Here is a 22,676-nt window from a genome sequence, read left to right as displayed (position 1 = left end):
AATTTTCTAACTACTAACTTTCTAAATAAAAGAAAAATGCAAGGAAAGTAGTTTTCCTGAGTTCCCAAAATTTTGTACTTGAGACTAGACCTTACTGTGCATACTCAATCGCCACCTCTGCAGTAGTAGATGATCTAGTGAAAGTTTAAGTTACCCGTTTTCTTAATGCAGAGCGGTTTGGTGTATTAGACACAAAGCGATTCGAGTTGCAAAGTCAGTTTTATATTCTTGGCCGGAATTCCGCGCAAAAAAGTCTAATTAGTTAGAGGCTTTTGATGAGACGTGAGACATTCGTCTACATCTTAAATGACAGCTCATGGACACAGCGAAATAAATTAGTTCATCTTCATGGACAAGAGAAGAGGACGGGCCTATGTGACAAGTTGAGGAATCTGTGTGTCACAAAAGTTGAAATAAGTGGTTTCAATTAGAGCGAAATGTTTTCAAGTCGGGTCCAAGTGAGCTGTGAAGACAAGACCCTGGGACCACGACCAAACAATTCTAAACAGCACAACTGCAAAATTGCATGAAGCTTACGACATAAAAAATCACGTGGCAAATAACGTATTGTCAAACAATAACCGTCGTCATCTGTGGTGGGAATGTTGGTCGTATGGGCGCATAATATTTCTTGATTCGGGTTTCTCGTGACAGTAATTATGTGATCCGTAATATGTGGTGTGAGTATAATGAGCGATACCGGATCATCATCTTGATGTTGACCCAGTTGCACAAGTTTGCCAATAATTTAGCCAAAGTGCTTTGACTACTGTTTCAATTATGTCAGACGGTTGTCGAACTGTCGATGGTCTTGTTAGTGAAGTGTGAAACGATGGATGCATGACAAAGTTGAGAAGCAGTAATGTTACTTATACAACTTCTCAATTAACCAAGTTTTTCCTAAAATAAATAATTATGGATGCGGAAGTCATTTATTTAACCGGATAATGGTTTGTCTTTAGAGAAAACGTATCTCCATATGCCAGAAAATAATTTATTTGTACAAGAGCTTTTCAAAGTACATACACCACGGCAATACAATATAGGAAGACGTACATATTTTTGTCACCTTAAATATATTTTAAAACTATTTGTGTCTTTGATGCGTATGTATGTACGGGTACATGAGTGGTACAAGACGATGTATGTATAACAATAATATAATCTAATTATTTTTTAATCGCGGAGGGACACTCGTTAAGTACTTATTAATCATCATTTCTTAATGGCACGGGAAAGGCACACTTCTCATATCAGGTGTCACAGTTTGCATTATATTTTAATTTGCTAAAAAGAACTGATACTTCACTGGCAGTTTTATCTTGATCGAATCTGCTTACTTATTGCCATGCAGTTTAAATACGATATTTTAAGTAGAACTGAGAAACATACATAGTTGGATGCGTTGTGGAAATTAGACTGGGGAGTCGTGAAAATAGATACAAAATGGAAATTTTTTCTCTGATACGTTCTAAACTGAATGAAGACATGCTTGTGTTTGAAACAAAGAAACAAATTAAATTCTTAACTGTTAATTAATAGGTACAGGTCTTTTATTGCATGTTTTCGAGATCTGAAATTGCCGGAAACGGTGAGTTTGATATCCTCTTACCGTTTATTTTCAATGTTTTCCTTGCATGACTCCTGTCAAGGTTCCCCAAAATCTTTGGGATGTCCCAATCGTCTAGCTAATTCGTGCATAACTTCCTGAAATGCCACAAATTGGTATATTAGGCATAAAACGTATATATGGAAAGAGAAAGCTGTAGTGAAAGCTCAGTTATACCCTAAAAATTACGGAATCAACATTTTGTCCGAGCAAATAGAAAAGGAACCAGTCACCAAGTCTGGATTTTTTAACAAGCGTCTGAATCGCGTCTTGGCTGAGGAGACGAAATCTCGATCCGAGAATGAATCCTCGTATTCTTGGAGAAATCACGACGGCCACTCTGTAGAAAATCGTGAGCGTAGATAACACTCCGAGAATGACGAACCAGAACCAAAGGAATATATAGATTTTTTCGTTGACCTAACGGGAATTGATGCTACCATATGATGCAGCATACATAGGTGCATTTATGTGCCAAATTTCAAATGGTTTGGATGAAGTTTAAAAACGTCACATTTAATCACATTTAAACGGGAAGAAAAGATTAATAATCGGCGGATTTCGTTTAGCATTGTGCGGTGGTGGCGGTCTAAGTCCTTCGGCTTGCCTGCTCGAGTGAGAGGGATTCTATTTCTGGTGGTTTGGGCTTGGGCTGGAAAGCGCAAACAAGATTCGTCAGGATTTCTTCTACTGCCGGCTCCCTGGTCTTGTCTTTTCTCTGTCTCTGCCAAGAGAAGAAGTCGCTCGCTCGAGAAGCAGCTCACTTTTATTTCTCAGTCACTCAATCTCTCACTATCCACTCTCAACATTATTCAGGTCCTTGTCGATTTTTGTTGAAAATTTTCAAGTTTCCTTCCGCGCCCCCTCGCTCCTATTCGTACACTTCCCACAGGCTCCATCATGATGCCAACCCCCACTTTGGACGTCATCACACAAGGTGAAGACGGAGGTGGAGGAAATTCTTGACGACGACGACGAGGAAACTATTATCCTTAGCCTTACTGGAGAGGAGGTTGCGGATAATAAGAACGACATTGCCCCCTTTCTTGACGTTCGTGATGATGAGCCGTTGCCGCCGCCGCGCCCATCTGCTGGTCCTTCCTCCTCCAAAGTTCAACTCACACCCCCACGTAAAAGGGCGAAGGTCAATAAACGACGGGCTACTACTAAGGTCAAGGTGAGTTGAGATAAATTTTTAAAAGTCTTAGTTAGGTTGTAGATTAAAATTGAGTTGAGATGGTGGATTTTAGTTTGATTCTGGCTGAATTATTTATTATTATTATTATACATATTCTCAAATTATCTAGCCGAGTCTACTCATTTGCATATTTTGACGCATCCACGAGAGACATAGAGTTTACTCAACATTCAAACCCCGTCGCCGAAAATGGGCATAGTGAGATTTATGCAAATGAGGGGACACGTACAAGTAGACAGACAATACGTAATAATTGTTGTTTTGTGGGTGAGTAGGCGGAAGCGAATCAGAATGACAGTAAAGAACCCGGGGATAAGGAGGAAGATCCTGAAGAAGACGACGAAACTCTCGATATGTGGCTGAGACTTATGCGGATTATGTCCCTCAGAAATGTGTGATCTTTTGGTTGAATTTATTAGTTTATTCAGTCATTAGTGTTGGTGTTTTATAAATACTATTTTTCTCATTGTTAACAGGGAAAGGAGGAAAACCACACCCCGACCCTATTGTGGAAACTGCATCCCTGTCAGGGGTGTCGATGCCGGATATGCTTTGAATATTCCGAAAACAGTGATAAACCAGGGTCTTTTGTCAGCCCCCCAACTTGAGGCTATCGTGTACGCTTGTCAACAACATGAATTCTTCCTTGCTGGTGGAGACAGAGCAGGTTATCTTATTGGTAAGATTTTTTAAATGATAAATGTCTCGTGAATAGTTTTATTACCCTTTTTTCGTGCGGTTTAGTTATAATAATCAGACTAGTTAATGACGTGCAATCTAACATTTGATGATTTCATATCTGATTGCAGGTGACGGTGCTGGTGTTGGAAAGGGTCGAACTGTTGCTGGTATAATTTACGAGAATTGGCTCAAAGGACGGAAAAGGGCTGTTTGGATCTCCGTGTCGGCAGACCTAAAGAAGGACCCTATCCGAGATTTGAAAGATATCGGGGCGAGAGAAATTAACGGCAAAGGGTTGAACGAGTTCAAATACGAAAGGATCAAACAGGACAAGTTCAAGAATGGAGTATTGTTCATGACTTATAGTGGATTGATTGGCAAAACCAGCAAGCGAGTAAAATTTAACACACGATTGGCTCAAATGATTGACTGGCTTGGGAAAGATTTTGATGGAGCGGCAAGTTTCTTCTCCTCAAAGTTTCATATAAAATTATAAATTGTTTATATAAGAGTATCATTATATATATAAATGGATAAATATTAATAGATTGTATTCGACGAGTGCCATCGAGCCAAAAATCTGTGTCCCGTGAAGACAAAGAACCCAACCAAGACTGGAGTTGCTGTTGAAAAACTGCAAAATGATCTTCCCAATGCTCGAATAGTTTATGCATATCTGCAACTGGTGCTAGCGAACCGAAGAATATGGCTTATATGACGCGTCTCGGAATTTGGGGATCGGGACACCGTTCAAAACATTTGGAGATTCTATAAATTCTATTGAAAAGAGGTAACAATAAAAAGAACTATTTAGTCATAAGAATTATGATATTTAAATACTTTCAAGTCAAAGTACTTGCACTCGAGTTACTTACCTGTTTTTAAATAAATGGGTTATTAAAATTAAAATTAAATAAGTTAAAATTGCATATAAGGTCAAAGATTACCCTGGTAGCTCAGTGGTAGAGCACTTGACGCGTAATCAAGGGAGCCGTGGTTCGATTCCCGGCTGGGTAACAATTGTTGACATTATTTGCAATTTCAACATTTGATTCATTAATAAATTGGTTATTTTTCTTACTGCAGAGGAATCAAGGTGATGGAATTAGTGGCAATGGATATGAAACTGCGCGGTGACTATATTGCTCTTCAACTAAGTTTCAAGGGGGTTACCTTTAAAATTGAAGATGTCGGGCTTACAGTTGAGTTTGTTACCATGTACAATAAATCTGTAGATCTGGTAAGTCTCATTATTTATATCATGAAATTTAAATTTATAAACAACGTCAATATCAATTACTTTTAATTATATATTCAAGTGGGTGCACGCCATGGGGAAGTTCATGGACGCGATAGACATGCTTCAACTTGATGGGCAAGAAATAAAAATAATTTGGTCACAGTTTTGGGGGTCGCATCAACGCTACTTTCGCTACCTCTGTATCGCGGGTAAAATTAGTCGTGCCATCTATATTGCAAAGTAAGTAATGACAATAGTATTTAGCCTTCTTTGCTAATTACATGAATGAGTTGTGCGTATATTTACATATGTAAATATAAATTATTTATTTACATTTATTTGTTTATGACCTATAGGGAAGACGTGATTGACGGAAAATGTGTTGTAATTGGACTACAGTCGACGGGCGAAGCCAGAACTGCTGAGCAATTCGAAAAGGAAGGAGAACCGGTAGACTTTATTTCAACCGCAAAGTATGTACACGTACATTTTGTTTTCCATGAATTTACTAAGTTCAGGTTTTATAATATTTTTAGGGAAGTTCTTCAAAATTTTTGGAGAAACAATTTCCACATGGAAAAGTCAGCTCTCCACCAGCCACCAGGAGCAATCCTCGACTGAAAACCGAGAACACAAATTACCACGTAAAAAATGAAAGATTGGATGATTCAGACGATTCTGATTACGAGGCCGGACCTTCCTGTAACGCTCTGGTTTTCTTCCATACTTCAGCAGATGTTTCAGAAAATGATTCAGATTCCTCAAGTTCGGGCACTGGAAGCTACAATGTTGGTATGCTCGCCATGAACTTTATAAACTTATAAAACACTCGTGATTTTTAATGGTTTAATTTGTAATTTATCCTGATGCCAAGGTGGACGAAAGCGCAAATTAGGAAAGAAGCCAGTTTGAAGGAATACCTGAGACCATTCTCCTCTAAATATGCCGTTTATGCCAAGCGAGGCGTCATTATTGCAAGTAGCCCAGGATCGCAAAGAATTTTTAGAAAAGATTGAAGGACTGGGAAACTTGTTGCCCAAGAACTCGCTGGACCAGCTGATTAATGGGCTTGGTGGACCTAATCAGGTTGCTGAGGTAAGTTATTTATTCAATTTCAATTATTCAATGTTGTACTAAGGAAGGCAGCTTATGACTGAGGGTATCTTTGATTTTAATGCCCTTTGGATATACTCGGTGAGTCCAAAAAAATTGAAGGAGAGTTTTATTCAATGGCCTGTGTTAAACTAGCCGCATTTAAACCTTCGCCAAAAATCTAAATATATATTAACTATATATATCTATATCGTATCTATTAAGTTCGGAATTTAGCTCGTGACTGGAATGGGCGATGTGCCAACATCTGATTGGATAGAAATGATGCCTGCCGGCGTGGAATCTTAAGTTCCGGGGATTCACCAGAAGTCCGCCCTGCATCGCAAAGAATCGATTGGATAAGAAGAAATAAACGACGGAATCAACGGGGATAGCTGCTCAACTGCTCCAACATTTCGCAGTCACCAGGTGAGGGTCTTTTCAGGTGACCTCCCCAACCGGGTGCTGAAGACATCATCGGCCCTACAATGTGTAGATCATGGTCAGGTGAGCGCTAACGGGCAATTGTCATTTCAGTGGATTCCCCAACCGGGTGCGGACGACTTCGAGGGTTCCGCAACCAATGGATAGTCCTTGTGTTGCGTCGAGTTTTGGCTTGCTGGTTAGGGTAGAAACAAAGTGTCTAATGATTTAGTACACGTTGTTTCAATTCGATCGACTCGCAGAGTTTCGGATTGTGCAATGTTGGCAAGAGCATTAGATGTCTACCCGTTGAGCCACAGCTAATATGGTTTTTAAACCTGGGACACAGTGATTGAGCGACTGGTCATTTACTGAATGACCGGACTTTTACTGGCAGACACTCCCAGAGAATTTAGGGTTCACGATTTAGGCAATTTTCAAACTTTTCAAACTTTTAAAGTAATTTTTCCCTGCTTCAATATAACGCCGAATTGCATGGGTTATATCTCCTATAGACGGCTCACAAACCGGTTGGCGCAACAGGTTTTCGTAATTTCGGAGCGTTGGCAATTTGTGCTTTGTGGGCCAGCATCAATATTTTACAATTTGTGAGTGTAGTGTATTTTTTGGTATGCATCTAATTCATCTCTGATACTAACAGGCTTACAAACCGGTGGGCGTAACAAGATCCGTGAGTTCGGTGCGTTAGCCACATGTGTTTTGTGGGCCGGCATAATTATTGACATTTGGTTTATTTTGTGTTATGTTGCATCCTATATACAACCTTAACTATCTGATATATGCAATAATGTTTTTGTTTTGATTTTTTTCAGGGAATTCAGTCATACCTACATATGGTGGGATGTGTGTATGGCAGCCATGTCATAATGCATTTGTGACAAATTTGTGACAAATTTTACATGTCATCGGCTTAATACGGAATTGATCGTAGTCCTACTCCTAGGGTTCCGTAGGGTGTTGATTTATTTTATTGAATCTAGTCAACAACCAACATCCTGCTTGAACCTTTCCAATTTTCTTAGTGAATCGTCATACGTTTTGGCGAATAGAATGCTTCGTTTTTTCTTAAATTTTATAACGGTTGGATTTTTTCATTATTTTCTTGGAGCGTGTGTACTCCTACACTCTAAATAACTAAGTGATCATCTCCCGCGGAAGTACTCTACGCTCTTATTTCTGGGTAACGATTTTGCAGAAATTTTGTACGTAGGAAACACATTGTTTGTGAAAAAGTGCAATATCTTTATTTTAATACAACTGGTTTTTAGCCCGAGTCAGGGCTTATGTAACCGGTCTGTCTGTCCGTCTGTCTGTCTGTCTGTCTGGGCACGATAGGGCCAAAACGGCTGAACCGATTGAGTTCAAATTTTGCACACATGCATATGAGATAAAGTTACGGGTTATGTTCGAAGATGGGCAAAATCGGTCCAGTGGTTGACCAGTGGGGGTTATTTAGCTGGGTGGGGTATTATGCACCAAAATTTCAAAATAGGGTTAGAAAACTGAAATTTGGCACACATGTATCTGAAGGCTTGTAATGAAATATTCCGAAGTGAAAATGAAAAAAACTTCCATCAGGGGGGCCAAGGGGGAGACAATTGGAATTCGGTTGGGTAGTAAATATTTTGTTTTGATCCAGACGTACGGGGCGAAGTGGTGGAATGGCGGAGTGGAAGTGGTTGGATAATTTTGAGTTTGTGGAATGGCGGAATGAGTTTAAGTTGGTGGGAAGATGAATGAGTTTAAGTTGGTGGGATGGCGAAATGGCGGTGGAAGGATGATTTCGCACAGGTGAAATAATGAAATTTGTGTCGAGTTCCACCGTCTATGTGTATTTTGGTCAATCTGGAAGTATATGATTCGTCATTAAACACTAAATTCTGAGGTTAGTGGTGGCATTGCGTAATATTTTTGTTCCAAAAAATTCATCCGCTGACCATCGACTATAGTTACAAGTTCAACATGGGTTCCTGATTCTTCTATTCCAAAATTTTCATCGACTTCTTGACTATAAACTCCATCAAACTACTGGTTCAAAAATTCTAGAGTTTAAGCGGGAATTGGATGACGTCATCAATGGGGTTCCCACCATTTCTCCTTTTGCCCCGCTCCATATACTAGCAAAGTTAAATTTCAAAACCAAAGATCTCCGTCAGTTTTTGATGGAATGGAACGTTTTTGGGTTCAATGGATCTCTAAATTCGGGGTTTATAAAACCTGAGCTTAATTTGAATTTAGAGATCCATTGAACCCAAAAACGTTCCATTCCATCAAAAACTGACGGAGATCTTTGGTTTTGAAATTTAACTTTGCTAGTATATGGAGCGGGGCAAAAGGAGAAATGGTGGGAACCCCATTGATGACGTCAATCCAATTCCCCGTTAACCTCCTTGAAATCTCTACCAGTAATACTTTCGACATTAAAAATTGCCATGGGCCATTCCAAATGCTGTTGGAATCGGAATGGAGCTGATCACCATTCGGGCGCGGTATAATTCACACCTTTACACAGGCTCCTACTGCATTTAAGATGTATGTTTGGAGTGGCCAAAATCGTCGGTGTGCTTTGATTGATTCAACTTGTTTGACCTGCCCGTCTCAATCACACCCTTTCACTTGATCAGTGGAAGAAGGGACGTGCTAAGTTTGCATTTGCTTAAGGATCAGATATTTCTAAATTTCATAGCAATGTAATAAACGCCGAGAGACTGCAACGGCCGTAACTGTGTAGAGGAACAGTCCGCATCCATGCCCAAGGATGTGGCGTGTGTTTCCGTTATTTTTTGCTTTTTTTCTCTTTCATGTCTTCGTTTGTTGCGTAGAGTTTAACCCTGAGTGTCGTCGTACTGTCGAAGCTATAAACCGACCAGGGGCACGAGTATTTTTAATTGGTACTGCGTGTGAGGAGGTTATACTTATTCCCCTTCCTTATTGCCTCCTACAATTGATCGAGACGAGTTCAGTAGAAAATTTTTATACACCATGACGTCCATTGCGGGGCTTCCTCTTACTTCCCGCCAAACATTAATCCTGGGACGGGTTTTTGAAAATGGTTACGAGAAGGACCTAGCTTCCCTTGCCCCTAATCAATATTTGACGGACGCTGTGTTGAACACTATGGGAAGTCACATTGTTCGGAATTCACCCGGCCATCAGCCGACACGTCATGCGTGGATTCCAACGTACACGGTCACTCTCTTTAAGCAGAACAGAGCCAACCTACCTAATCTCCCTGTGGACTTTGACACCAGCAACGGCCAATTATATACTGTTCAACATGAAACTAATCATTGGATCCTTCATCATATTGACCTTAATGATAAATCGATGTACGTCTACGATAGTTTGAGAAGAAGAGATACACAAGAAGAGATTAAATCCCATCAGAACCACTTGCTGGCAATCCTGAGAAGAATGTTTCCGAGCATCATCTCGAAAATTGGCAAATGGACATTCCATTCACCCGACACGTCCTTGCCCCAACAGGACAAAGGATTTGAATGTGGAGATTTCACATTAGCTGTTCTCCAAAAATTATTGTCTGGTGGGAGCATACGCGATATCGACCCGTTGAGCATTGCAGATGAGAGGCCCAGAATAGCCGAGTACCTTATGGCAACTGATGTAAATGGAAGAGTTTTGAAATCCACTTTACCCACCAACCAAATTTTAGAACTTTTACTCCGCCGAACCATCTATGCGAGGGCTAAGGAGGACAACAAAGATATTCCATGGAACAACAGTTTAGAATTGCCCCCCGGGAGCTACTATGTTCCTCAACATTTGCTTTCGTAAGTATCCAAGAATCTGCTTGAGTGGTAGAAGTATATAAATGAAATACATCTTAGGAATTGTTCGTCTTCGGATGTGGGGTCTTCGTCGGGGCTGACTCAGTCGGTGAAGAGAGTTCAAGTCAATGAATTTTTCGATGTGCAGACTACCAAAAAATCAAATATGTCTTCTGAATCTGTAAGTATTGTGTCACTAATATGATAAGTTATGATGCGAGTTTTGGTATAACCCATTATTATTATAAGGCCACAATCACGTTATCCAGTTCGAACGAGAATACGTTGGTGGACGATATCGTTGTCGATGAAGCCTTCAACGATAGTAATCCGGTTGCAGCTAATTATCGTACTTTTTCATAATTATTTTTAGTTAAACCATAAGATATTAGTCCAACATGATAATCGTTATTACAAAATAGGCGACAATTGTAATAACCCAAAGAAATCCAGATTCGAGTTTGATGATAAAGGACGCAGGCGTCAGTTATGCATTACAGAAAACTGTAAAACAAGGGTTTCTGTTAAAGGATTAACTTGCGCTCAGTGTACGAAAAACGTGTAAGTAGTTGTACATTTTTTTTTACCAAATCTTTAGTAACAGGTACTTATATTGTTATTTTTTCACATTCTTCAGAATTATCAATGTGTTCCCTGAGGGAATGCCTGTGGGAACAATAAGTATCCCACAAAATGGAAAAAAATATATTGCATGCAAAAGCGCCAAAAATCGTAATGGAATCCATTGGAGTCCGATATGCATGAATCTAGATTGTACCACTCATGTTCAAACCCCTGGTGATATGTGTGCATGCATTTCTGGAAAGTATGTCATTTTAATGGGTTCATTAGGTTGTAAAATTGCATGCATGTATTCAACTTACTTTCGCTTTATAGGAGTAGGAGAGTTTTCCCCAAAACTGCAGAGATTGGGGATATCTTCCGAGACAATAATGATGTCCTCTGGGTTCCATTCTGGTACAACAGATTACTTAGATGGCGCCCAAAATGTTCAACCCCCGATTGTGTAACAATGGTCATTAAAGAAGGAAGTGCGTGCAGATGGTGCAAATGCGGAATGTATGTCGTTCCAGTTTTAATTAATGATATATCTTATAACAAAGTATTTCATTTTCTAGGAAACGAATCATCCACCCGAAAAATCCGTACATAGGCATGACCTTCATTGACGAAGATACTGGCGTCACATATAGATATGACCCTGGCGAACAATGGCATGCGTTGTGTGCAGTATGTGACAACATTAGCGTATTCCTAGGGTATTGTAGAGGACATGCACACGAAAAGTACAATGTTTAATTTAATCACGATGTCAATTCTACACATCATCTTAATTCATTAATTAAAATTTCTCATAAATCTATTGTGCTTTGCAGTGGGATCGGTGTGTTCGAAAAGAATGCTACCGGGGTATGGCTTATGAACTTAATTTCACCTGGTGGATATGAAGTTGGCGTGTATGGAGGATTCTCCAAATTGTCAAATCCAAAACATGCAGCCCAACAGCAAGTTACTAGAGATGGATGCACGACAAGGTGGGTGACTTCAAAATCGCTAGTTTTTGTTTCAGTATTAAACTACTACTATTTATATTACCCTTTTTCTATGAAGGCATTTAACTCGTCAAGGGTTTAAACCAGACATTGAGAATGCCTTTGTTCTCCATGTTGGTTCTTCAGAAAACCGATTTCAAAGGAAATTCTATGCCCGTGATAAGCTCGGAGCCATATGTACATTTCACAGACCCCAAAAACAAAATGTACTGTCTCCACAAGAAATGGATGAGATTGATGTCGCTATTGAGAACAATCTCCAAAACATTCCAGACATCACTTTGTTTGGTATGAACAAAATGGATTTTTGGCAAAATAGACCAAAGGTATGATGACATGTGTATAAATTATCCAACGCAACCTATAGTAAAAACTTCGTGCTTATTTCCAAAGTTTCAAGGCCATTATCGTAAACGACGTATTACACTCACGGAGGAGGAATACCAGAAAGTCGTGAAAGAAGTTGAAGACAAACTCCGCGAGAGTGCATGGGAAACGATGATGGAGCAAGATAAAGATGCCGATGAATGAGAAAATCGCTGGTCCCACCAGTGAAATGTCAATACCCCTAAATGAAAGGTACATACAGCTAGCTAAAACACGAATTTTACTCGGTTATTTTCATATTAATAATTTTGTTAATTAATAATAATTTTATTAATAATTATATTTTCCTACAGATTTGACCTTCCCATTTCTACTATATACACCAATTTGTACAATTGCATTAATGATCTCTTATATGATATCTTATATTTTAATTTATATTCAATTTCATAGTCAGTAGTCAATTTGATATTTTAAGTTATATATTTTTGATGTATTGCAAGAATTCTGTTTGGGGTATTGCAAAATTTAAATTTTTCGAAATAATAGGGTTGCAAGTCCAAAATATGTTGCTAGTTAAAAAAATTAAATAAATAAGATAACCAATGTCGTCTTAACATCCTCCCATGTTTCCGTTACGATTTTATTCTGAATCTTATGTGAGCTGAAGAAAAATCAACGTAGTTTGATAATCCGACCGACTGCAATGCGATGAAACAGTTGAAAAGATCTGTTTGTAAATGCGAATACTATTTATTTTCCAGAATGGATATTGTTTCGTTATTTTTAAATGATTCAAAATATGAAAGATTCTTTACAATCTACGAAATATGTACATCCAGTGATATTTGAGTCTGGTGCTGTGACGAAACAAAAACGAAATATATTCAATTTAATAACTATACATTTTTTATTATCCTAGATTATTAATTTGTGGTAGATTAACGTTGAATTTTAAGTATTTTATAAAATGTTGTCATACGTAAACCAGTTTGTTAATTATCGTAAAATTGAAGTAAAGTAGACAAACTGGCAAACAAATATGTTGTTGACCAATATTATTTGACTCCTAAACATGTATGTGAAGGCTAGTTGTCAATTAAGAGCATGTATATTTACTTTTATCCATATGTTGTTTAATAAAAAATTCTTAAGAGTTAATTAATAGGTACAGGTCTTTTATTGCATGTTTTCGAGATCTGAAATTTGCCGAAAACGGTGAGTTTGATATTTTCCTTTACTTACTCCATGTCACGGTTCACCAAAATCTTTGGGGTGCCCCAATCGTCTAGCTAATTCGTGCATAATATCCTGAAATGTCACAATTTGGTATATTACATATAAAGTGTGCATGGAAAGTGAAAGCTCAGTTATACCCTAAAAATTATGGAATCCACATTTTGTCCGAGCAAATAGAAAAGGAACCAGTCACCAAGTCTGGATTTTTTAACAAGCGTCTGAATCGCGTCTTGGCTGAGGAGACGAAATCTCGATCCGAGAAGGAATCCTCGTATTCTTGGAGAAATCACGACGGCCACTCTGTAGAAAATCATAAGCGTAGACAACACTCCCAGAATGACGAACCAGAACCATAGAAATATATACGTTTTCTCATTGATTGCATTGATCGGGAGGATACCTATAGATTTGTAATGTGCAATTTAAAGGCAATGCTGACTGAGTGGGTCCATGCATAGGTATCTTTAAATTTTGCTCAAATTTCCAACGTACAAAGAGCATCGTGCGTCTCCAAGCCCCACGATGGCCCCCCTTTTCTGAAAGTGCACTTGGTCATTCGAGGAAATATCCTAATCATGGGATCTATCCGCCGATCTTCATCCTCTTCTGTAAGACGCATCACTTCCAGACCAAACGTTAGAAATTCGCCGTCAAAAAATTTGTCCATGAGAAACGCTTGACCTGTGTGTAGTTTAGTTTTAGTCAAAATTTTTGTAGGTACTTCTGTATTTACTCAATACATGGTGCTAGACACATTTCTCATTTCTTAAACATTCTGAGCGTCCACTATTATAAACTGCATCTAAAAAACTCTGTAAGTTCGTTTCATTACAGCTCATGAACAAAAGGATCAATCGAAATCATGACTTGGCAATCAACATTTTCAACCAACAATGGAAACCTTGATTAGCATATGAATGCACCACATTTTTAGGTGGACAGTAAACAATTAAGAGGAGTAATAAGTTAACTTAATGGCGCAAATGCATAAACCGATATAAAGTGGCAGTTAATAATGAGATGAGACGTCACTTTTGCCGATGGCCTGATGCTACATAAGCAATGTACATATTCACTCACCGATAACATTTCCCAAGGCAAGAATTTCACAGAAAAAATATCTGTAAGCCCACCTACGTAAATTTGCAAGCGCAATTAACTCTTTAAGGTAGTATATTCGATGGGAAGTAAAAGTTAGTGAAAGTTGATGGAACGTAGTCAGTAATGACAAATTTCGATTTGCTCACCAATTGTGTTGTTTGAGATTGTCGTATAAATAATCGACGAGAAGTTTTTTCTTTTGTTTCTTCTCCATCTCTGGAATTATTCCTGGAATCAATTAGTAATTTATGATTTGATTATTGTTAATCATCCCATAATCCGAAAGTAATCATACCAATATCCAGATCCATCATTAAGCTTTGTATTTTTCCTCCTTCCCAGTTCTTCCATAACCACCGAGGCACGTAAAACAGAATCGCCTGCAAAATTAGTCCGCATTTTTAGTTGTGTCTCTTATATTTGCACATATTTACATGCATAAAATAGACTCATCACTGGTTCTTATAGTCAAACCAATGAAAAGAATAACAACCGGTGATCCCAAGTAGGTATGATTGCAAGCTTATTATCATCAGTCCAAATTACCCCCTCATAATATAATATAGATTTCACAGCATTCACTCTAAATTTAAGAGTGCCGTGCATAAAGTAATCCGGAAAATCGGCGAGGAGAGGGAGAGAAAGAAGAGCCCAAATTTGCTATGCAGTTGTTAATTTATTTCTGAGAAATGTTGAGTCAAGAAGTAGATGATCATCATCATCGAAAATGAGAGGCAGCCATTCATGAAGCTGCTGCTGCTGAGTCAAAGAGGAAGAGATTAATACTCTGAGAGAAAATCATCCAATCCAGTCAAGTTCTGGCATTTGTTTTACTTTTAAACGTTCGAAATATTCACAGTTTCCTGAGTCTGGTTCTTACAACAACTAAGCCGCATTAAGCTCTGGGTCTGACTGATGTCTCAGCGTGTATCCTACATTTCCGAAAGTCGAGAGGAGGAACTAGGAAGAAACGGCATGTGTGAATGTGCATGTACCTTTTCCACCCCATCTGCACGTCTGACTGCCATGTGCGAATGAATAGTAGAGAATTTCGCAGATCTAGTGTTCCCCCATGAAAAAATACATGCACATACATACATAGATACACATAATATACGTATGTATGTACATAGGTATGCACAAAAAAGTAAACATTCTTCGTGGTGATCTCTCTAATTCCATCGAGGTATTTGTCTCATGTTTTTATCATAACTGGGTTCCGATGCAGTTTCCTTTCTAACACTCGACACATTGTTAATTTATTTATAGTTGAAGAGTTAATTCGGTACAAGAATTTTGTGAATACACAGTGTGCGCCTTATGTTATTTTTATGGTGGGGGTGGGTGTGGAAGCAGGTTGCATAATCATAAATCAAGTTTGGCTAGAATTGGATCTCTTCTACATACTTCTTTAGTATTAATTGATGAAGGGATGGATGGATGGATGGATATAACTTAATTATCCTGAACGTCAAAGATCCACCAGAACTAAACGAATGGTGTTCATTCATACTAACTGCTCATTTTATGATGGCTCATTTTTGTAAGTAATCCATTGTAGGATGAATAAACAATGTTTTTTGATGTTTCGTGCGATTATATGGCAAAATCGCTGTCAGAAAACACTAGTGTGCATGTATGTATCTTTGCAAATGTCATGAAATCCCTTTAATTACTTGATTTATTAATAGCCGTGTTAAAAGCAGAGTTTTACTCTGCATGACACTATGTATGTAGCTACGGATAAGCGAGAAAATTTATCTCTTTTTCTTCCCTGTCCACGGTGGCTGGATTGTCCTACGTTCGTACCTCTTCCTTTATTCTGGTTACTACATTTGTGTGTTACGTGTTAGTCGCATGTCCTTCCGTTTTGCTGCTGGTTATAATTATTTTGGTGTGTTCAGCGTAAAGTCTGCTGGGATGGGTTACAAAAGAAAATAATGGATGTGCATCACTCAGCGATCGTAGTAGTTTGGTTAAGAATTAAAGAAATGGCATTTCTTGTTTCGGTTGAATTATTTGCGAAATCGGTGATAAGGCGATGCCCAAAGAATTTCGAAAGACATAATGGTTTTCTTGAAACATTCTTTCCTCGTTTCAAGCAGTGTCAAGTTTAAGTCTGACTTTCCTTCCCAGTAATTCTAGCCTGGTATTCTCAGCTCCATTTTTATTTGTCTGCTTTTCCATGCCTGCATGTAAATGTGTACATATGCATACATTGTACTTGTAGCAATGAAAATAAAATCTTGGTCAGAATGACAAGAAGGCTACGGATTGTTAAAACGTTCGATTTTGTTGTTGTTGGGCGTGCATGGCAGAATTGTTGGAGGGCCAGATAGCATACCTATTATAATTTATGTACTGATTTCGATTCTATTAGCAAAAGTAGTTGAGAGGACGATAGATTTACCCAGATTCCGATGGCGACACATGGGATCCATGAGAGAAACAAGATTTTCATGCCATTATATTACTCTAACTGCATAAGGATCAGTACGTGTGTGTGTTTGTGTTATTGTGTTACATGTTACGTTATATCTGGAGGAGGAAGAAGCGACAAGGTATATAAATCCTTCTGAGCATTGAAAAGTTCCACTTACTTCGAAGATTCAAGAACAGATAATACCCTCTCGTTTAAAACAAGACTTTTTCCCCAACATTGTGAGCACTGGGGAGATGAGATATGAATGGATTGTTGCCAACTTAAGGTTAGCCAACTCTTGTGACCTATATGTGTGTGAATGCATAAATTCTACTGGGCCGAGTTCGTTTGCAGACCGAGAAAGAAACCTCAAGGAGCTTTCCTTTCGAATAAACATTTCCATCCACCTAACCTAATAACCGACTGCAATGTATACACTGCCACACCAGCAGTCGTCGCCGTGTAATCCACTGTATTATTTTCCATCTCAGACCAGCCACATGGCACGTTGTTTTATGAATCTATCCCGGTGGTGGGTGAGTATTAGTTACCAAGAAACTATACTCACATGCAAAACTGCAAATGCCCGGTTCTTGGCCCTGTTGATTCACTCCGTTAACTATAATACCTCATCATTACACACACAAACACATACAGAGGACGATTTAACATTAGAATTAGCAACAGCAAGCACCCCCTCAGCACCAACAGTTGCGAACCTGCTGTAACGCTAGACTCATGAGTCGCTGCTTTCGTCCGCTCGACCTACAAGGTTTCGAACGTATGGATATTCCTTTACTTATGCAATGTTCACATATTCGGCTGGTACATAGTAGGCCTGGAAAAAATAACACCACTGACTAACTGGCTGACTGACTGAGTGAGTGTGCGTCATTAAAAGAAAAGGTTTATTTATCATCATCACCATTCGGCCGACTTTCTCTCCGTCCGCGTGGTGGTGGTACGTAAGGGGGCCAAAGCCAAACCCAAATAAAAGTGATACAAACTAAATATGAACATTCAGAAAAAATATGCAAGAACCATCTCGCTAAAAAGCTCTTGTAAACCCTAATCAGTTCATTATCTTGCTGCTAATAAGTTATTTGGGTTCATTTAAACCGCTGTCGGCAGCCAATTTCCCATGCAACCATGACGGAATGGGACGAGTGGGCAAATCTAAGGGATGCTCTTTATATCACGACTTTATTTTACCTAGCCAATGTGCGACACAAATGAATGTCGCAATCACAACGCATCTAACTCGCTCATTGTAGGAAGTTGTATTTTATTTTTATAATATATTTTAGTCTAAATTGACAGGAATATGAACTTTGTAATATCAATCTTGCTCAATTCTTTATACGCTCAAGGATTTTGCACAGAAGCTTTAAAAAATCCAGTATCAAAATCGAGTGAGAATGCACGAGTTGCATAGCACTATAGCTGTTGCAATCTGCATTGAATTAAATGGGTTTTGGTAATGTTCCCAGAATCTGCACACACATAAACAACCTCATCGTGCTCATGCTGATATGTACAATTGACACAGACTATGAGGCAGAATATGAGAACTCTGGCTTTGAACTAAAACGCTAAATAACCGACATTGCTGATCTAATAATGTGGAGGTTCTTATGGCTTGTGATGTTGTAATTATGTTATAATCGTAACATTTACGTGAAATTTGATGTTTAACCAAAGTGTACGATGGCGTCGACTTTGTTTTCACAACTGGTTTTTTATCACTGAATTAAAATAACTCAGTGAGATTGGTTTTACTAGTTCAGCCGGATGTTGGATTTCGTTGTTGGGGGCCGGTCAAAAACTTTCACTCAAATTCACTCGATTAAAATTCCGACTTGTCACCGCCAGGAAGTCGGTTGTCGAAAGAGAGTGCATGAGAATGCGTGGTGCTGAGAAATTCAATGTATGTATGTACCTCACATTTTTAAATTGATTTAAAAGATTCAATGTTTGCACAAGATTTTTTTGGATGCGGCATTAAGCGTTAATTTTTAGCTCGACATAGCCAAATTTTGATGTGATATTACAGGACGGAAATTAATTCTCACCTGAAAAAACAAGCAGAAGCAGACCCTGAAAAAGTACACGACATACAATTATAAGTTTAACCCTACAAGAAGAGTAGACTGTACTTGTACGACGCTCACACGTACCACTGATAATATTTGTATACTTTCATATCTGACTCGTCTGTAGGTGACTGGTCTATGCCAAAGTGCATGACTTCCTTCCCCACTCTCTTCAGGAAGGCACTTTTAACCAGATATCTGCAAAAGCCAATGCAACAAATTGAAAGCTTGCTTCTGCCAAGTAAGAACAGAATCATTGGGCAACGTACGTATGCATAATCCAGCAGTAAGTATTGAGAACATCTGAAATATATTAGGATGATAAATGTAGATGAAGAGCTTTCGTAGTATTCGTAATGTGACATTTCTCCACTTACCTTCCGGAATATCCTTGGGATGGATAAAGAATAAATATATACTTAAGTATGCAAATATAAAGTTACATAAATCCGTAGAATTAGATATACCTTGGTATGGATACAATCAATTGGGTTCCCAACATACTGTCGTGTGGTGACAATGAGGGAGAAAGCAAGAAGGATCATCACAGTGAGGCTGTAAAAATTAATAAAAGTTATTAGCTCAGAGTCAATTTTTGCGTTTTCAAACAATATTATTATACATTACCTGTAATGAAGCCGAAAAATCGAGGAATCAATTCGAACATGGCTCACCTGCAAATATTTATAAGCATAAAGTGTTTAGAGAAATTTAAAATTTCTGATCTAATCATATGCACCACACGACTGCATTATTCTAAAACGACCAATAAAGTTAAAGACTGAGACGTGAGGGATTACGTCACCACTCGTACCGATGCATGAAGACTAGGTTTGTCAAAGGGATGTCTTAACAAAAAAACTACTTGTACGTGGAGGACCGTGCGATCGGATTAAATTATGGTCGAGGCATTAAAATTAAAAACATTTTTACATGCATTTCTTATGCAAAAATGTCTTTAATTATAATTCCTCGACCATAATGGTCACAGTTCTTCAAATGAGATTTTAAACCACACAAAAACACTTGCAATATTTTTTGTGTACTATTGGTGAAAGTTCCACTAAAGCAATCATTGGGCCATTACCGCAGTGTGACTTAGCCAGTTTTAAACCTAATTTAAATTTCAAAAATAACTTCGGATCACAAGTGATGAAGAAAGACGAAATTATCTTTCCATCAATAAATAAAATTGGCTTTCAATTCAGTCCACGAAAAGCTATATTAATATAATAATGTATAAAGTATTCTTCATCACAACTGGTATTAAGCCCAGAATTAGGTAAAAAAAGTTCAGTAGCACTGAGAATCAATAGAAGTGGCTTGACTGACTTCACCTCTATTGATAAAGGTTTTAATGTGCAGCTCTGTAAAATTCTGACATAGACATCAAATCATCTCAAGCCCTATGACACGGCCGAATTCAATTATAACCGTCAGTTAGCTAATAAAAAAGCTGACAAATTCTTACCTTCACCAAGTTCTTGAGCCCCCTAAATATATCCAACATTTTACCACTTTCACATATTAGCGACCTATGTCAAACAATTGCTCTCGCAAGTAGTGTTGCACTGTCGCATCATCGCACCAAAGACACAGCACCAGTGCTTTCACCAGCCTCCATTATCCTAATTTTAATTGATTTGTATTTTATTTTTGTCACGACACATGTATAATGAGAACTTTTTCAATGAGAAATATAAAACGGCGTCAAATTAATCACTCAAATTATTTAAATACAATAGGAGACAGCTATGCATACAGACGACGATAATACTTGTAGCCGTTGGAAAATAGGAATTGCCACCTCAAGAACTTGCTTCGGACTAAAATCTGAATTTCTGAGAGAACTTAGAAAGTGTGATATTAAATCTGGTGAACACACATGGGATTTATGAACACAATCCAAAACTTTTAAATCAGTCTGATTGAAAGTAAGGCAATCAGGAGTCCTTGCTTCTGCAAAATGGAATTGGTCCCAAGCAGAGGATTTTGGGATGATAAAGATTACAGAGTCATGAGTTTTTGTAAAGAGCGTTTTAATTTTCTTGAGAAAACAGGAGCAGTTTGCATCCATTATGAATGAATCAGGATGGAGTTTAGAGGCACTGGAAGTGGTGGAACTCTGGGGAAAGCGTGCAGGGGCACATAATGGTCACGATAAGTGTTGAACACATGGCAGCAGTCTTATAGTAGTGACAAGATAAAAGGCAGTGGTGTAATGTGAACAAAGACGTCTCCCCTTTTCTCCTTGGACTTATTATTTAGCCATGCGACTTGAGATCCACATGCAACAGGAGCAAAAGAGCATTATTGCTCGGAAAGAGTTATGTGCAAGCAAGCGGCTTCTGAGATTGAGCGGATGCACTTTTCCTTCACAGGATTTGAATCCCACCAGCTTGGGAAGACGACTGGTCTCAGAGACTCATGATCATCCGCAGCGTGCCCATTTCTCGGAGTCAGTCAGCAGTGGATGGATACCCGGGATCTGGTCTCACCCTGGGTTGCGTTCTTCTGCTCCTTCCTTCCGAGCCACCAGCACAACGACTAATTCTTGGGGTATTATTTAACGAAAGTGATAAGAGCTTTCAAGTTTCTCCTACTCCTATTTCAAACTACACAACGAGGTTACGTCGTTCAGAGAAACTTATCCGCCACGCCAACCTACACACTAACTATACACACCACCATCCATGCGCTTCTTGTCATCCCAAATTAGCCAAAGTAAATTCCCAACACAGCAGAAATTGTTGCAAACAAAACGAGATCACATAGTCTTAAATTATCCGTACTTTCCTCTTATGACCGTTTATCTTTCCGCATATAACTTCCCAAGCTCAATCATTATCCTTCTTCGTTTTAGTCCACTTCACGCCACCTTCACCACCATCAGCCATGCAACCCATGCAAGCTAGGATTTCATTGCATTTCTCTGGCAAACAGGAAATTGCCTCGATAGAAAATCACCTCGAAAAAAACGAGTTGATCCAAAGCTAAAGTTCATTAGTGAAATTTAGGCTTCCTAAAACTAAATTTGTTGGAGTTAATTTTTAATATTTTACTGTATTGGTTAATTTTAATGCCCATAGTCTTTGAGTCTTTGAGGCGACTAAAATTTTTAAATATGAACAATGATGCAACTTTATAAGAGTTATTAAATCTCATGTTTGTACTCATCGTCTGAATCTCTCCTTTCAAGCAAAGGATGAGAAATGGGTGCATGTTTTCATTCCTTGATGTATTGAGTCTGTGATGCACACACACATTTGTCTTTGATTTCTTAAGGAGATCATCATAAAATATAACAGGAGGCAAGTGTGGCTATATTTCATCATTTTTAACGTCAAGCGATCTTCCTCTCATTAATTCACCTTTTAGCTCTTCCGGCTTTTCTCCTTGTTAAATCAGAGCAACCCATTCTGTCCAATTATTTTTCTAAATCGTAGGAATGCAAACCAGTCATCCACTTCATCAGCCGCTCACACAAATTTAATATCATCATCACTTGCGACACGAACGAGAGTAAAAGTGTTATCAAATCTCTGTAATCTCGCATGACTCTCTCTCGCAGCGAGTTGTCGGGATTGTTGTCAGAGATTGAGATTCGTACATTTAAATTGCATGTGCACGTTGTGGTGGAATCACGGTGTGTGGAAGGGAGTGATGGAAAGTATCTCTCCATGAGCTGTTAAATGTGCACTCATTCATCATAATTTGCGGCTTTTAAAACAACTGGTGATAGCTGGAGGAGATGACGATCAGATCAGAGTACAACTTGGAACAATTTACCTTTATTCCTTTTCCTGATCTGAAGAGACAACCGGAAGTTGAGGTTCGTATCATAATTAATTGCTTGTCGTAAGAGAAA

The 22,676-nt window shown here is 38.5% G+C and overlaps 2 protein-coding genes, 1 long non-coding RNA gene and 1 other non-coding gene across 6 annotated transcripts; 2 read left to right on the top strand and 2 right to left on the bottom strand.

Moving 5' to 3' along the window:
- Nucleotides 1-951: 951 nt before the first annotated feature.
- On the bottom strand, nucleotides 952-4,815 carry LOC118435095. The gene is made up of 2 exons (XR_004834498.1): nucleotides 1,787-4,815; nucleotides 952-1,707 (listed from the first exon to the last, which is right to left on the bottom strand). It is a non-coding gene; the product is annotated as an uncharacterized LOC118435095 (long non-coding RNA).
- On the top strand, nucleotides 4,433-4,505 carry Trnat-cgu. Its single transcript has one exon. It is a non-coding gene; the product is annotated as a tRNA-Thr (tRNA).
- A 5,300-nt stretch (nucleotides 4,816-10,115) lies between the features above and the next one.
- On the top strand, nucleotides 10,116-12,419 carry LOC118434969. Its single transcript, XM_035849815.1, has 8 exons — nucleotides 10,116-10,613; nucleotides 10,690-10,878; nucleotides 10,950-11,132; nucleotides 11,192-11,359; nucleotides 11,450-11,608; nucleotides 11,685-11,952; nucleotides 12,020-12,205; nucleotides 12,307-12,419. Exons 2-7 carry the CDS (start codon nucleotides 10,715-10,717, stop codon nucleotides 12,155-12,157), a joined length of 1,080 nt encoding a protein of 359 aa, XP_035705708.1. The 5' UTR covers nucleotides 10,116-10,613; nucleotides 10,690-10,714; the 3' UTR covers nucleotides 12,158-12,205; nucleotides 12,307-12,419.
- LOC110845414 (innexin shaking-B) lies at nucleotides 12,407-21,350 on the bottom strand. Of its 3 annotated transcripts, XM_022091807.2 has the most exons (14): nucleotides 20,280-21,344; nucleotides 19,436-19,482; nucleotides 19,276-19,363; nucleotides 19,186-19,198; nucleotides 19,078-19,111; nucleotides 18,893-19,006; nucleotides 18,788-18,812; nucleotides 14,589-14,673; nucleotides 14,440-14,521; nucleotides 14,273-14,325; nucleotides 13,685-13,873; nucleotides 13,559-13,592; nucleotides 13,330-13,492; nucleotides 12,407-13,264 (listed from the first exon to the last, which is right to left on the bottom strand). In XM_022091807.2, exons 1-14 carry the CDS (start codon nucleotides 20,316-20,318, stop codon nucleotides 13,205-13,207), a joined length of 1,026 nt encoding a protein of 341 aa, XP_021947499.1. In that variant the 5' UTR covers nucleotides 20,319-21,344; the 3' UTR covers nucleotides 12,407-13,204. The 3 variants fall into 3 exon arrangements, 2 of the variants coding, with proteins under 2 accessions (XP_021947499.1, XP_021947498.1); XM_022091806.2 differs by having other exon boundaries at nucleotides 13,330-13,592; XR_004834408.1 differs by lacking the exons at nucleotides 12,407-13,264; nucleotides 13,559-13,592 and having other exon boundaries at nucleotides 13,356-13,492; nucleotides 13,593-13,873; nucleotides 20,280-21,350.
- Between the last annotated feature and the right edge of the window lie 1,326 nt (nucleotides 21,351-22,676).

Source organism: Folsomia candida, unplaced genomic scaffold (genome assembly GCF_002217175.1).
Source record: "Folsomia candida strain VU population unplaced genomic scaffold, ASM221717v1 Fcan01_Sc003, whole genome shotgun sequence".
NCBI lineage: Eukaryota > Metazoa > Arthropoda > Collembola > Entomobryomorpha > Isotomidae > Folsomia > Folsomia candida.
This window is presented reverse-complemented; position numbering and strand designations above follow the sequence as displayed.